The sequence below is a fragment of the Eucyclogobius newberryi genome, unplaced genomic scaffold (assembly GCF_026437365.1).
Source record: "Eucyclogobius newberryi isolate DKJ021-1_F unplaced genomic scaffold, fEucNew1.0.hap1 SCAF_12, whole genome shotgun sequence".
NCBI lineage: Eukaryota > Metazoa > Chordata > Actinopteri > Gobiiformes > Gobiidae > Eucyclogobius > Eucyclogobius newberryi.
In genome coordinates, this window is record NW_027315746.1 from 11,460,864 (window position 1) to 11,475,065 (window position 14,202).

Sequence of the window (14,202 nt, forward strand, 5' to 3'; positions counted from 1 at the left end):
AATCTCTTTCTACTGAGGAATACAGTCCATACATTTCAGTGTGTTCGAAAAGGAGTTTTTTGATCCTTATTCAGAACTAGGGCTGCAACTAACAATTTATATTGGTACAACCGGTCAAATGATAATACATTATCAATTAACTGAACATTGAAATATGATGACTGAAGATGTAGAATCAATGTGAACAAATATGACGTTGTGGCTTTTGCCATTGAAAGCTGAACATTGCAGTTCTGCTTCAAACAGTTTAAGAATCACTCAATCTTCATTTCAATAAAGACATTTCTCCAGGAACAACGCGCGTGTGCTTTGTATATTTTTATTGCAATAAGATAAGATACATATATATTTCCAGACATCCAATTTGTTTTATTAAATTATACTCTAATAATAATATTGCATGAGAGTCTTCAGGAGAACAGACCCAAGACCCAGGCGACCAGAAAGACACAGGTAAAACATTAGTACGTTTTTGCAGTGAAAGCAGCAGCAGCAGAAAGTAATACTACGACATAAGATGGACCGATACTGTGCCACAGACGAACATGAGCCGCGTCTGAAATGTTTGCACCAGTTGCTAGGACAACGACCGGCGGTTTACAGAGGGCAGCGAACACGGCCAAGTCCATAAAATGTGACTTAAAAACGACGCAAGAAAATGGATGAATTCAGTGTGGTTCTGAAATCGCCCACTTCTTGTAACAGAAACTTGCTTTACATAAATCAGCCATAACATAATGACCACCTCTGTATTTTTAAATGGTTGTGTTATTTTGATTGAATGCTACTCGGAACCAACACAATTTATGATATATATATATATGATATATATATATATATATATATATCTATAGCTACATATTTGGGCTGTGCAAATAATCACATTTCAATAAAAATGCTGATTACCGTATTTTCTGGACTATAAGTCGCACCTTTTTTCATAGTTTTGGCCAGGGTGCGACTTATACTTGTTATTTTCACACTTGTAACCGCATTTCATACTCCAGTGCAACTTATACATATTTTTTCTTTATGCATTTTTTGGCTGGTGCGATTTATAATCCGGAAAATACGGTATTTCTCTAATATTGCTCTAATAGCGTTAACATTGACTCTCTGTGCGTTCATTCCACAAATGCACGAACGATAAATCATCGTTTGTATAATTGTGATTTCAAAGTTGCCCCTTTAACCGTCAGTGGTCGTAATGTTATGGCCGTTTCATTCTTTCAAACGGGAAATGGACAATTGTGGCCAGTGTTTGAGCAAACGGTTTTCGAAATGGCAAAGGTTAAATACTGACCACAACATGAGGAAAGAAGAGGGGAAAAAAATACATTTATATCATTAAAAAATAAATCCCACTAATTCTAAATGTACACAGAAATTCATGACACTGAAAATTACAAAAAAAATTAAAGTCAAGGGGAATAAAATGGTAGCGGTTAATGCATGGAAAAGAAAAGAATGATGAACTAGGCATGTGTATATTTCATCTCTCATATCATAAAGGATCAGTTAAATAGACTCTTTGCTATGGCTAAAACCGTGGTCAGAATTACTAAAGTCATTTGGGTTGAGAAGCAAATGAAGTCAAATAAAATGTTGAATTGAAGTGGAATTTGACAATACTGAATGCAAATGTCTTGAGCAGTTAAAAGGTCTGTGGAAACCTGATAATACAGATTAGGCCAAAGATTGGTCAAATTGTGAAAATAATCTCTGAAAAGTCAAGTAAATTATGCCATTTTAATGTTTTTTTTTAAGAAGAAATCTGTTTTACTGCAAAAATAATACTGACTCCAGCCATAAGGGGTCAGTAAAGAAACAATTTATTATTAAACAGTTAGAGGTTCCGGAAGTAAATTTCACATTTTCACTTTCAGAAAAATTCAAGTTTAAAATCACAACTTGTGGTGATTAATGTTGGTAGCGCAGTTTTCAGTCCAAAACTTTAAATTAGACCAAATGTTATAATGACTTAGCAGTTTATGATGTTTAAGAAAGTTATTTTTTTAATTATAGGCCGTGTGGTCATTAATTACCCAATTAGCCCTGAGCAAACTTTTTTTTGGGAGAAGTTTATAGGACAAATTAAAGAGAAATTTACTTTAGAGACCTCAAAGTTTTCCATCTTCATTGAGCTTTATAAACACCATTTTATCTTTATTTTAGAGGACATTTTGGATTAAACATTCAGTTTCAAACCTGCTCAAAACATTTGCCAAATATTGCAACAACACGGATGGGAAAAAGTGGAGTTATTTCATCGCTTTAGCTTCGTAACAAGGATTTTAAATTCAGACGTTTGGCACTAGAATGAGGTCGACCAGTTTGACAAATTACGAGCTAAACTTCATTTTGCTTTTCCCCCTCTCCAAAAAAACAAATCAAACACATCAGCTGCGTCCAATTTAGTCCTTGGCGACTCGATGCCGAACAAAAAAAAAAAAACGAGACTGACCCAAACATTGACGGGGTAAAGTACCTCTGAGGGCTTTTTCTTTGAGTTAAATACAGGCTTTTTGGTCCATCTGGTTGAGTTTGTGAAAGCGCTGGTCCACGTGAGGAGCGGCCGGAGGAGGAATCCACGCTCCACAGCTGTTTTACAAAACCACCGTTACGTAACTGAGCGAACACGTCTATTGCCACGATCGGAATGGCCCCCTTCACACCCGAAAGCGCGGCTGCGGCGACGTCCTCAATCTTTTTTCACACGCCAGTTTAACGCGAGAAAAGCCAGATCGTTTCGCTAAAAGCTCCTCCGCTGCGTCACAATTTAATACAAATATAGTTTTATCATTACCCGAGTTAGCGTTTACCAACCTTGGTCTAGAACTGCTCGGCAAATGTTGATCGACGGGAGGATAAATAAATGATCGTTTGATAGTTACCAACGTCTTTAAGAATTGGTGTGCGCATTTTCCCATCTCATTACGCCGACTTCTCCATCGACACCAACGCGGAGGCAACTGGACGCATTTTAAAGTGATTCAAATAGATAATGTATCAAACGTAATCATGATGCGCTGTGGATTGTTCTTTTGATGTAGAAAAATAATAATGGCGTGCTCAAACGTGATCATAAAGCAGTCTCTAACGACGCTTCAGGTCTGAACGGGGCCATGACGGTTGCTGTGGACTTTATGCTAATCTTTTGTAACCTACTCCCCAAGTCTTGACCCTGACAAACGGAGCTGACAAATGTCTAAATTCATTTCCTGGTTGGAAATCCCGGTGTGCGGACGACGCCCGAACGCCGTCTCGCGGTGGTGGGTTTCCTCGGGCCGAACGTGCAGATGTCCAGTGGCAGTTTTAAACAACATTTTGGCGTCTAATCCGCCAAAATAAGGCTGCTTCTTCTTAAAATTGTACACGTTTTTTTTTCTCCACCGTTTTGGCCTTATGGCGTTGACTTTACACTGGGGTCGGTTTAGTGGAACATCTAAACACTTGTAAATGTCGTGACGGGGCGGGACAGAAGAAGTCGTGACGGCGAACAGACTTTAGAGTTTATGATTGACAAGTTTTCATTTCGCCTTCCTTCTTCTCCTCCTCCTCCTCCTCCTCCTCCTCTTCTGCTGCTTCCTCTTCCTCCTCTTCCTCCTCTGTGTGTTGCTCCAGCTCTTCTCTGGTGATCATTTCGAAATCATTCCCGTTGCTGTGTTGCGACCCTTCGTCTTCCCGCCGGTCGCTATCCGAATCCGACTGCCGCTCTAAACCCGCGCCTTCCTCCTCTAACCCCGCCCCTTCCTCCTCTAACCCCGCCCCTTCATCTTCCAACCCCGCCCCTTCCTCCTCCTCCTCGTCGTCCTCGTCGTCCTTCTTCTCGCTGTCCGATTTGTCGCTGTCGGACTTGGGGGCTTTGCCGGAGGCGCTGTCACCGGCCTTGTCCTGGCCGCTCTTCTTGGAGGACTTGGGGCCCTTGTACTCGTGCGTGTACAGGGGCCTGAAGGAGTCGATGAAGCCCACGTCCGCCGTGAGATTGGGCAGGAACCAGAAGTGGTGGCGCCCGCCGGAGAACAGCCAGATGAACAGGAACAGGATACAACGGGCTGAGGGCGAGAGAAACGTTTCATTAACGCCACAACACTCGTCATTTCCAGGGCTGTGGACGTGTTTGGTCATTGAAACACAGGGCCCTGTGCCACAATAAAACATCGACACAAAATAAAAAGGGGGCCCTGGCAAAATAATATGTAAATAGAGAAGTCCCGGTAAACAGCTCCAATGATGGTGCTTTCTCAACTGGTTCATCTGTACTCATCCACACATGTCATTTTAGTGTGCGAATGAAGAGTGAGCGTAAGAGTGTGTACTAACCATCTAACAGTGATATTTTGGGGTTAATTGTGTTTTATTTGACCATTTTTAATCAATAAAAAACTATTAGAGGAAAATTATAAGGAGAACGCAACTCATTTTACACATTAACATCTAATAATGATATATGATTTTATCTGTAAACACTCTCTGAAACATTCACCTCTCAGGACTGACTTGCGTAAGAAAAGCCTGTAAAATCTCAATCTTCAGTGTGTATCAGTCACAGATGACCTGAGCGGGAACGGTCTGACCTGGACTGTAACGCGTGGCGATTAACTCAGACTTGAGGCTCGTGTAATCTGATTAAAAAGCCCGGCTGTGTCATTTTTGCAGATTGTGCTTCCGTTAACATATGAAGCAACATGTTGTTTCTGCAGACTGACACTTTTACTGAGCTTTTTCATTTTGTTCACAACAGCAAGTTATAGTGTTTTACAATGCTCACTTTCAGCTTAAACTCTGTAACGTGTGTTTCTTAATATTGTGTTGTAACAAAAAGTAACGAGCTCTTCTCTCAAATCTGTGGTTTTTAAACTGTTTTACAGGTACGACTGGTGCAGCACAGAGGCAGCTCAAGCTTTAGACTGCTGTACTTTCAGAATTTTAAGTCGCACCTTTTTACATGGCGACCTGTGTGATATTGTTCATTATTTTCACATGACAACCACAAGAGGGCGCTCTAGGCTCTAAGCGATGCAGAAGAAGAATCTACACTTCCACTTCCTCTGGAGTTTGTGGAGTTGTTTAGAAGTGACACAGAGGAAGAAGAATTCAATGGATTTAGTGATTTGGGGTCAAACTGATGCTTTGGTAAACTTGTTAGCATGTTCTTTATGCTATAGTTATCTGAATAACTGTTCATATGTTACGTTAACATACCAGACACTTACCACAGTTCTGTCTGTGCCTCATGTAGCTGAAGGTGTTAGCGTTAGCATACGTCATGTAGCTGAAGGTGTTAGCGTTAGCATACGTCATGTAGCTGAAGGTGTTAGCGTTAGCACACGTACACCTATTCACCATGTTCTCTCATCTGTTATTATTTTAAACTGCATTTCAACAGTAAAAGTCTGTTCTTGGTGCAAAAAAATGCAACTTATGTATGTTTTTCTTCTCTATTATGCATTTTTTGGCTGATTTATAATTCCGAAAATACAGTAATTAAACTCCTGCTCATCCAATGAAACATAAGTAACTCTGTACAGGGTTAGTGTTGTGGCCCGTTTCCACATCGATAGCGGTAAATCATTAGAATTGACATTGATTTGGAGACAGCCCTGGTCTATAATTGGCCTTGGCTACTCCATCTTTAGTCTTAATCAGGCACTGGTTCATGTTTACTTCAGTTTTATCAGGTGTAGACCACTTGCTCAGTCCCGACTTCTCCCTTAGCTTTAACAAAACTGGTTAAGAGGACATCAACAACGGATTCAAGCGCATTTCGCCGCGTAGAAATCCAATTTGGGAGCGATATTGCGTTCTCACCGACGGCGAGGAGTAATATACTGGCCACGAAGCATCCGGCCGCCACGCTGAGGTAATAGACCCCCACTCTCATCTCCGCCGGCCACAGAGGGAACAGAGTGGCTGCGATCACGGCGATCACTGTCAACACAGGGAACACAACACGTCAGGAACAGAGTCTCTGCAGCGAGAACGTCACAACACCACGTTTTAGCAGTGAAATTGTACATTTTCTGTCATTTCACGTGGTCTAATAGATCATTAAACTGAAATAAAGGTTAATGTGACAGATAAATGGCTGTTTATATTTGTATTATTAAGTAAAAACCCAACGAGATGGAGACTTCTTATTCAATTCTGCTTTGAAAAGGGCTTGTGCGAAATGACAACATCAAAATAAATCTTATTTGTCGATGACGATGTTTTATTTAATTTCGTCAAATGAAAACAGATGAATTCACTTCCTGTACATAAATACTTTTAACCCTTCCTCCGAATACTGAACTCTGCACACTCAATCTAATCCCAGACTTTACTTAAGTTAGATGGATTTCTCAGTCCTATGCATGCGATTATTCTTTTTTTAGATCCTGCAGTTATATTTAGGCCTGAATGAGATTATGGATCGATCACAACATCCTTAATTTTGGTAATACAGTTATACATTGACTCAGCGTTTCTCTGTTTATGTCACGATATAGATATATAGATATATATATATATATATATATATATATATATATATATATATATATATATATATATATATATATATATATATATATATATATATATATATATATATATATATATATATATAATTGTAAAAAGCCTTGAGAGAATCATATAATACATGCAAAATTGTGATTTAAACATTCACTGGAACTTTCTGAATGTTTAATTTCATATTGCAGGTCACATACTAGAGAAATGGTCATTGAAAAGACAAAAAGAAAATAAATTGAGCTACAGCTTTTTTTGTGGACGACATGTCATAATAATAAACGTCCTATTGAGTGACAGGAGGATTTAACCAATCATGGTAACGTGTGAACTTCCTCTTAACATAATATTCCTGCATGTCCTGCGAGTTCCACCCCAAACTCACCGAGAATGAGGCCCATGGCGAAGGTCTTAAAATGCACCGGGTCATAAATCCACACAAACACCTAAAGATGAGACATGAGCATTAGTTTTTACTTTCATTCTTCAGTTTGTATGTCAGAACTACGCATCATCCACACTAGGAACTCACCTCGTTCCCGTCCAGGAAAAGTTGGTCCTCGTGGGGCTCAAGTTTAAACTTCTTTTTCGTTTCCTTCTTCTTTTTGGGCGACCCGGGGCTGTCGTCCTGGAAACAACGCGACAATTGTCAGTTCACGCACGTTTTAGACACTTAAAGGGGGAAATATAGAGTTTAGATAGAGCTGGATCTAATAATAGAGGCGGTTCCAACTGCAGAACTGCTTCTCATCACAACTGTGAGTTCTTAGTAAGCGATTTAGCAGAAAAATGTCTCATCAAAGGCTTAAAAGTCCAAATTTTACCATCAAATTTGAACAATGTTGTGATGTCGTATGTGCACAGCCAGTAGTGAGCGACACTTACAGTCTTATCCTTCTCTTTCTCCTTGTCCTTCTCTTTCTCCTTTTCCTTCTCCTTCTTGTCTTCCAGCTCCTTCTTCTTGTCCTTCTTGCTCTTCTTTTCCTCCTCTTTGCCGCTGTCTCCTTTCACCTTCTCCTTTTCCTTCTCCTTCTTCACGTCTTTCTCGGGCTTCTTCTTCATCACTTTGAGGGCTCGATGGAAAAACTGCTTCTTCAGGAGTCTGCGTGAGGACAACGAGGCAATTGTTGAACCATTGGTCAAAAAGGATGAACTGTTATTATCTCAAATGCCTTTTATATCTGTGGGGGGATTTAGAAAAGCCCAACCAGGGACAGAAGTTGAAAATTAGCTCTGGCTATGAACTTTGTGCGCATCACATCGGCTGCAAGCTTTGTTTGTGACTATGTATGATGCATTGTCCCTATCAAATACATAAATCATAGTAAGAGAAGAGTGTCATATTTTCAAATCCAACTGTCATAAGTGAACTTTAGAAACTCTGGGTTGAAGTTGGATATTGATAGTCATCACCTGTCGGCAAATGTAATGAACATATAAACAACTACTACTACTAGGTGTTTGAGCCGTCTACAAACGACAATCATCTGCTGCCTCATTCAAACGGATGGGATTGAATATTTAAGTATTTAAGTATATGTATATTAGCACCAGGCTCCGTGCACCATTCTAAACGCTCATGAAGAGTCTATAAAGTCACAGCTCCCATTGCCCCCGTACCACATGGACCTCAGCTCATATTCGTTGTAGATAAACACCAGTGTTAATAGAAGTGTTCAGATGTGTTTGGATGTGTTCAGAAGTGTTCAGAAGAGTTCGGATGTGTTTGGATGTGTTCAGATGTGTTTGGATGTGTTCAGAAGTGTTCAGAAGTGTTCAGATGTGTTCAGATGTGTTCAGAAGAGTTCGGATGTGTTTGGATGTGTTCAGATGTGTTTGGATGTGTTTGGATGTGTTCAGATGTGTTTGGATGTGTTTGGATGTGTTCAGAAGTGTTCAGAAGTGTTCAGATGTGTTCAGATGTGTTTGGATGTGTTCAGAAGTGTTCAGAAGAGTTCGGATGTGTTTGGATGTGTTCAGATGTGTTTGGATGTGTTCAGATGTGTGGATTTGCTCCCACCTGTTGCAGTAGTCGACCACAGACTCCCTGGTGGTGAAAACAGCCTCTTCTCCCTTTTTGGCCGTGGCCCACTTGGAGTCCATCAGGCACTCCACCGCTTTGGACGCTGTCGGACCAAAACAAGTGAGTTTTCATACTTAAGCACGGGAACTGGACATGCAGTGCTTTACTTTGCAGATCGAACCTTTATTTATTTGTACCACGGCCTTGTCTGTTATAAACAAACGCTATCTCCATTCTCGTAATCATTGCGAAAGACTAAAGAAAACGTTTTTTTTTTGGATGGATAAGCATATTTGTTCACGTAAAGACATCCGTTTTGCCCCATTAGATATATTGTAAAAGCAGCTTTTAGGGTCAGAATCAGACCGCAGTGTGCTGTCTGCGTGCAGTTATTTATTTTCGTTTCAGAGGTATGAAACACAAGACAGTAAAGCTTTTTGAATCTCTGAATTATAAGGCATTTTGATTGGCCTCAAACCAGGAAGTTGCATTGATAACGCTGTTAGCATGTTAGCTGTGGCATGAAGAAACAAAAAACCTCTGCTCTCTGAAGGTTTACAGTAGCAGTAGCAGTAGTAGCAGTAGTAGCTGTAGTAGCAGTAGTAGTAGTAGTAGTAGTAGGAGTAGTCGTAGTAGGAGTAGTAGGATTATGAGGAGTAGCAGTAGGAGTAGTAGGAGGAGTAGGAGTATGAGGAGTAGCAGTAGTAGTAGTAGGGAGTAGTAGTAGGAGGAGGAGTAGTAGTAGTAGTAGGAGTAGTAGTAGTAGGAGGAGTAGTAGCAGTAGGAGGAGTAGTAGCAGTAGGAGTAGTAGGAGTATTAGGAGTAGTAGTAGTAGAAGGAGTAGTAGTAGTAGTAGTAGTAGTAGTAGTAGTAGTAGGAGTATGAGGAGTAGCAGTAGTAGTAGTAGCAGCCAAATTAGCCTTATTCCCCTCTTTCCTTTTCACAACTCTCAGAGCGTTTTCAAGGCGGTATAAACCCGGTAGAGCATCATTACCACCTCTGTCGTCTGCACGCTCATGTGACGGAGCAGACGGACAGAACGACGGTGCAGCGGTCGCATCAGTGGGTGGAACGAGTGGCTTAGTTCACGCCGAGTTACTCCTGAACAAACAGCAGCCTCCACAAACTCAAACAGACGATTCTTTACCGCAGGAAAAGACAAACAAAGCAGCAGAACTGCGAGCGAAAGGTGAAGAGCGTTACCGATGAAGTAGTCGACGCGGTGGCCCATCATGTTGGTGGACTTGGTGGGACAGTTGAAGCGGAGGTATTTGGCCACAGCCTTTTCCTCCTTGGTCGGCTCGCTCACCTCCTGGAAGAAGAAGAGGAAGAGGAAGAAGAAGAGGAAGAAGAAGAAGGAAAACGCATTAAAACTGATTGAAATTATCTTGATAGTTGTACAATACATTACAATCCTTTCACTCCAAATTTGCGCTTATAAAAAATCAAATCAAATGCATCCAGTTCTGCATGAAAACTGGACCAATAACAAGTAGAAATTACAATATATTATGGAACTAAAATGCTTACGGAAAATAAACCCATTAAACTTACCATAAATAGACAAAACCTGGTTAAATATTGAATTTAGTCTTATTACATTTTATTCTGTGGCTTAAATGTATTCTCACAAAAATAAACAAATGAAACCTACAAAAAATGCTAAATAAAATAATACCTAGACTATATGAACATTGAAATCACCCCAAATTATTCAGAATTTTATGTTAAATAATTACGTGCACTTTCTTTTTAGTCTACACACATTGTTCTGTATCATTTTATGTTCCTTTCCACAACATTGGCTTTAAACTACTATAATTATATCTTATTGAATTCATCTTCTTGATCATTTTCAACTTGGAAGGTTGTATAATTGTTTGCAAAGCTTCATCTCTTTGTAGTTTCAACAAGGGCGATAGTCACTTATAACATCTTACTGCTTAATACTTATATTACAGATGAGTTTTCAGAACGTTTGACCGCGGAACAATTAGTACTAACAACCATTTATTTGTTCACTATAGCAAGATAAATCACATCAAACTGAAAACTGTCACGTCATCAGTTATTTAAGTCATGTCATCTCTGTAAAGAACAAAATGTCCCTTAAAAATCGCCTGTAGTTTGATCTCATTTGCTTTACTAAAATGTCAGAATAGTAAATCCAAGGGAAGGCTTGACAAATATACATACATCGATTTAGCCTTCATATTTTTAACACTTTAACTCTAGTATTTCCTTGGACTGCAAACTATTATTTTAGAACTCAAATAGACAGCATTTTTTTTAAATGAGTTGACTGGTCAAACCATTCATTATTATTGTAAATTGAGGTTTAAACGTTAAAACACTGACTGGAAACTTCAAGATAGAAAAGATTATATGAAAACATGTATTAATGGTAAAATAAATAACATTGTTTCTCCTTTTTGACATTTTGTTTAAACAATGTTACTTTTGTGATAAAAACCTTTTGGCCTGTGTTTTAGAGTTTGTATCGTCAAGACAACTATTATTACAATAACAATCATTTTAATAGTAGACACAATTGATCAATGTTAGTATTATTCTAGTGTTGTTGTTTAATGTTTTATACACTGTGACTGAAATCTACTTAAGATACATTCCCAAATATATTGAGTGACAGAACTACACCAAAGTCTCTGCTTCTCTCAACAGAAACCAGCTGAAATCCTGCGTCTGAAAGAAGTTTTCTGTCTCCAAAATCTAATACTGCGCCGAGCCGCGCGAGGCAAATGTGGCATCAAACAAGCCTTTGTCTGAGACCAGGCTCCACGACTATTCAATACCATCCCAGAGTAGCCTCACTCAGGTGGTCCACAACAAGACTGGACCAGGTGAGACTGGACCAGGTGAGACTGGACCGGGTGAGACTGGACCGGGTGAGACTGGACCAGGCGAGACTGGACCGGGCGAGACTGGACCGGGCGAGACTGGACCGGGCGAGACTGGACCAGCAGAGTGTGTTGTAGGTTCAGCTTGTGTTGTGTGTTGTAGGTTCAGTTGGTGTTGTAGGTTCAGTTGGTGTTGTAGGTTCAGTTGGTGTTGTAGGTTCAGTTGGTGTTGTGGGTTCAGTTTGTGTTGTGTGTTGTAGGTTCAGTTTGTGTTGTGGGTTCATTTTGTGTTGTGTGTTGTAGGATCAGTTTGTGTTGTAGGTTCAGTTGGTGTTGTAGGTTCAGTTGGTGTTGTGGGTTCAGTTTGTGTTGTAGGTTCAGTTTGTGTTGTAGGATCAGTTTGTGTTGTAGGTTCAGTTGGTGTTGTAGGTTCAGTTTGTGTTGTGTGTTGTAGGTTCAGTTGGTGTTGTGTGTTGTAGGATCAGTTTGTGTTGTAGGTTCAGTTGGTGTTGTGTGTTGTAGGTTCAGTTTGTGTTGTGTGTTGTAGGTTCAGTTTGTGTTGTAGGTTCAGTTGGTGTTGTGTGTTGTAGGTTCAGTTGGTGTTGTGTGTTGTAGGTTCAGTTGGTGTTGTGGGTTCAGTTGGTGTTGTGGGTTCAGTTTGTGTTGTGTGTTGTAGGTTCAGTTTGTGTTGTGTGTTGTAGGTTCAGTTTGTGTTGTGTGTTGTAGGTTCAGTTTGTGTTGTAGGTTCAGTTTGTGGTGTGTGTTGTAGGTTCAGCTTGTGTTGTAGGTTCAGTTGGTGTAGGTTCAGCTTGTGTTGTAGGTTCAGCTGGTGTTGTAGGTTCAGCTGGTGTTGTAGGTTCAGCTTGTGTTGTAGGTTCAGTTGGTGTAGGTTCAGCTTGTGTTGTAGGTTCAGCTTGTGTTGTAGGTTCAGCTGGTGTTGTAGGTTCAGCTGGTGTTGTAGGTTCAGCTTGTGTTGTAGGTTCAGTTGGTGTTGTAGGTTCAGCTTGTGTTGTAGGTTCAGTTGGTGTTGTAGGTTCAGTTGGTGTTGTAGGTTCAGCTTGTGTTGTAGGTTCAGCTGGTGTTGTAGGTTCAGTTGGTGTTGTAGGTTCAGCTTGTGTTGTAGGTTCAGCGTGTTTTGTAGGTTCAGTTGGTGTTGTAGGTTCAGTGTTGTTCCAAAGGTAAGTGGCATTATTATGTAACCGGTTCAAAAAGCAAACAGCTGTTCAGTTTACCTCACGTCAGACTGATAAAGGTGATTACTACAAGCAAACAAATTATACACTGACTTTTGGTTGAAATCCAAATGTGTCGCGCTCACAAATGAAACCCCAGAAGGCCCAAGTGCCAAAGATCTGTTCTTCATACTCACCAGGTTAATAGTTTTACAGCAGAATTGAGGGAACAAACTTGTACATAAAGTTACACGTTGTCCTGAGCACGTCTGATTGTGACTTTAAAAGTCCAGACTGTGGAAAACACACCGAGCCGTGCGTGGACAACGTGCAGAGTTGTTAACTAATCTAATTTATGTCAACTATTTTTATTGGTACAGGTTGTGTAAAGGTCTGAGCTGACGCAGCTTAGCAAACCTTTGAGGCTGATTAATGCGAATAAAAGCCGGGTTTACGGCGCTCACGGGCTGAATTATGTGTCCAACCCAAACCCGGCAGTGCCGCTGCAGAGGAACAGACTGTTCTGGAGCTCAGCACATCTCCAAACCTCAACACAGACATTTGTTGTTGCCTGAGCTAGCGTTAGCCTGCGCTAGCATCATCTCTTCATGTGGATCCTGGAGGTTTGTCCCGGGCTGGATCAGGGACTGTCCGCTCACAGAGCCTCTGTACCGGGCTCATGCCGCTCACACAGACCCGTGCCCCCGCACACACACCACTTTACCCGGGTTAGACACATTACCTGGACCCGTTTCTTGTGCCTCCTGCGCTCCGCCATGATCCTCCAACTCAGCTCCACGAGCACGCGCCTGCGCACGTACACGCCGCACAAAGTATCGCGAGAGCACGTCTACTGATGATGTGGAGACTGTACACAACTGCACATGCAACTACTGCTCATGCAAATGGACTGTATACAACTACCACTCATGCTAATGTACTGTACACAACTACTACTCATGCTAATGTACTGTACACAACTACTGCTCATGCTAATGGACTGTATACAACTACGACTCATGCTAATGTACTGTACACAACTACGACTCATGCTAATGTACTGTACACAACTACTGCTCATGCTAATGGACTGTATACAACTACGACTCATGCTAATGTACTGTACACAACTACTACTCATGCTAATGTACTGTACACAAGTACTGCTCATGCTAATGGACTGTATACAACTACGACTCATGCTAATGTACTGTACACAACTACTACTCATGCTAATGTACTGTACACAACTGCGACTCATGCTAATGGACTGTACACAACTACTCATGCTCATGGACTGTACACAACTGCGACTCATGCTAATGGACTGTAGACAACTACGACTCATGCTAATGTACTGTACACAACTACTCATGCTCATGGACTGTACACAACTACGACTCATGCTAATGGACTGTACACAACTGCGACTTATGCTAATGTACTGTACACAACTGCAACTCATGCTAATGTACAGTCTACAACTGCGACTCATGCTAATGTACTGTACACAACTACGACTCATGCTAATGGACTGTACACAACTACGACTCATGCTAATGGACTGTACACAACTACTACTTATGCTAATGGTCTGTACACAACTACGACTCATGCTAATGGACTGTACACAACT

At 40.8% G+C, this 14,202-nt stretch overlaps 1 protein-coding gene across 2 annotated transcripts; it reads right to left on the reverse strand.

Moving 5' to 3' along the window:
• Positions 1-305: 305 nt before the first annotated feature.
• Positions 306-13,441, reverse strand: sec62 (SEC62 homolog, preprotein translocation factor). Of its 2 annotated transcripts, none has more exons than XM_072440798.1 (8): positions 13,309-13,441; positions 9,740-9,848; positions 8,534-8,639; positions 7,399-7,615; positions 7,046-7,141; positions 6,899-6,959; positions 5,812-5,931; positions 306-4,055 (listed from the first exon to the last, which is right to left on the reverse strand). In XM_072440798.1, the coding sequence occupies exons 1-8, from the start codon at positions 13,342-13,344 to the stop codon at positions 3,514-3,516; spliced, it is 1,287 nt and encodes a 428-aa protein (XP_072296899.1). In that variant the 5' UTR covers positions 13,345-13,441; the 3' UTR covers positions 306-3,513. The 2 variants fall into 2 exon arrangements, with proteins under 2 accessions (XP_072296899.1, XP_072296898.1); XM_072440797.1 differs by having other exon boundaries at positions 7,393-7,615.
• Positions 13,442-14,202: the final 761 nt, after the last annotated feature.

Excerpts from the sequence above, each read along its gene's own strand:
- sec62 (XM_072440797.1), bottom strand. The coding sequence starts at position 13,344 with ATGGCGGAGCGCAGGAGGCACAAGAAACGGGTCCAG. Across the intron at positions 9,849-13,308 it reads GGCACAAGAAACGGGTCCAG|GAGGTGAGCGAGCCGACCAA; the intron begins GTAATGTGTCTA and ends TTCTTCTTCCAG. Across the intron at positions 7,616-8,533 it reads GTGGTCGACTACTGCAACAG|ACTCCTGAAGAAGCAGTTTT; the intron begins GTGGGAGCAAAT and ends GTCCTCACGCAG.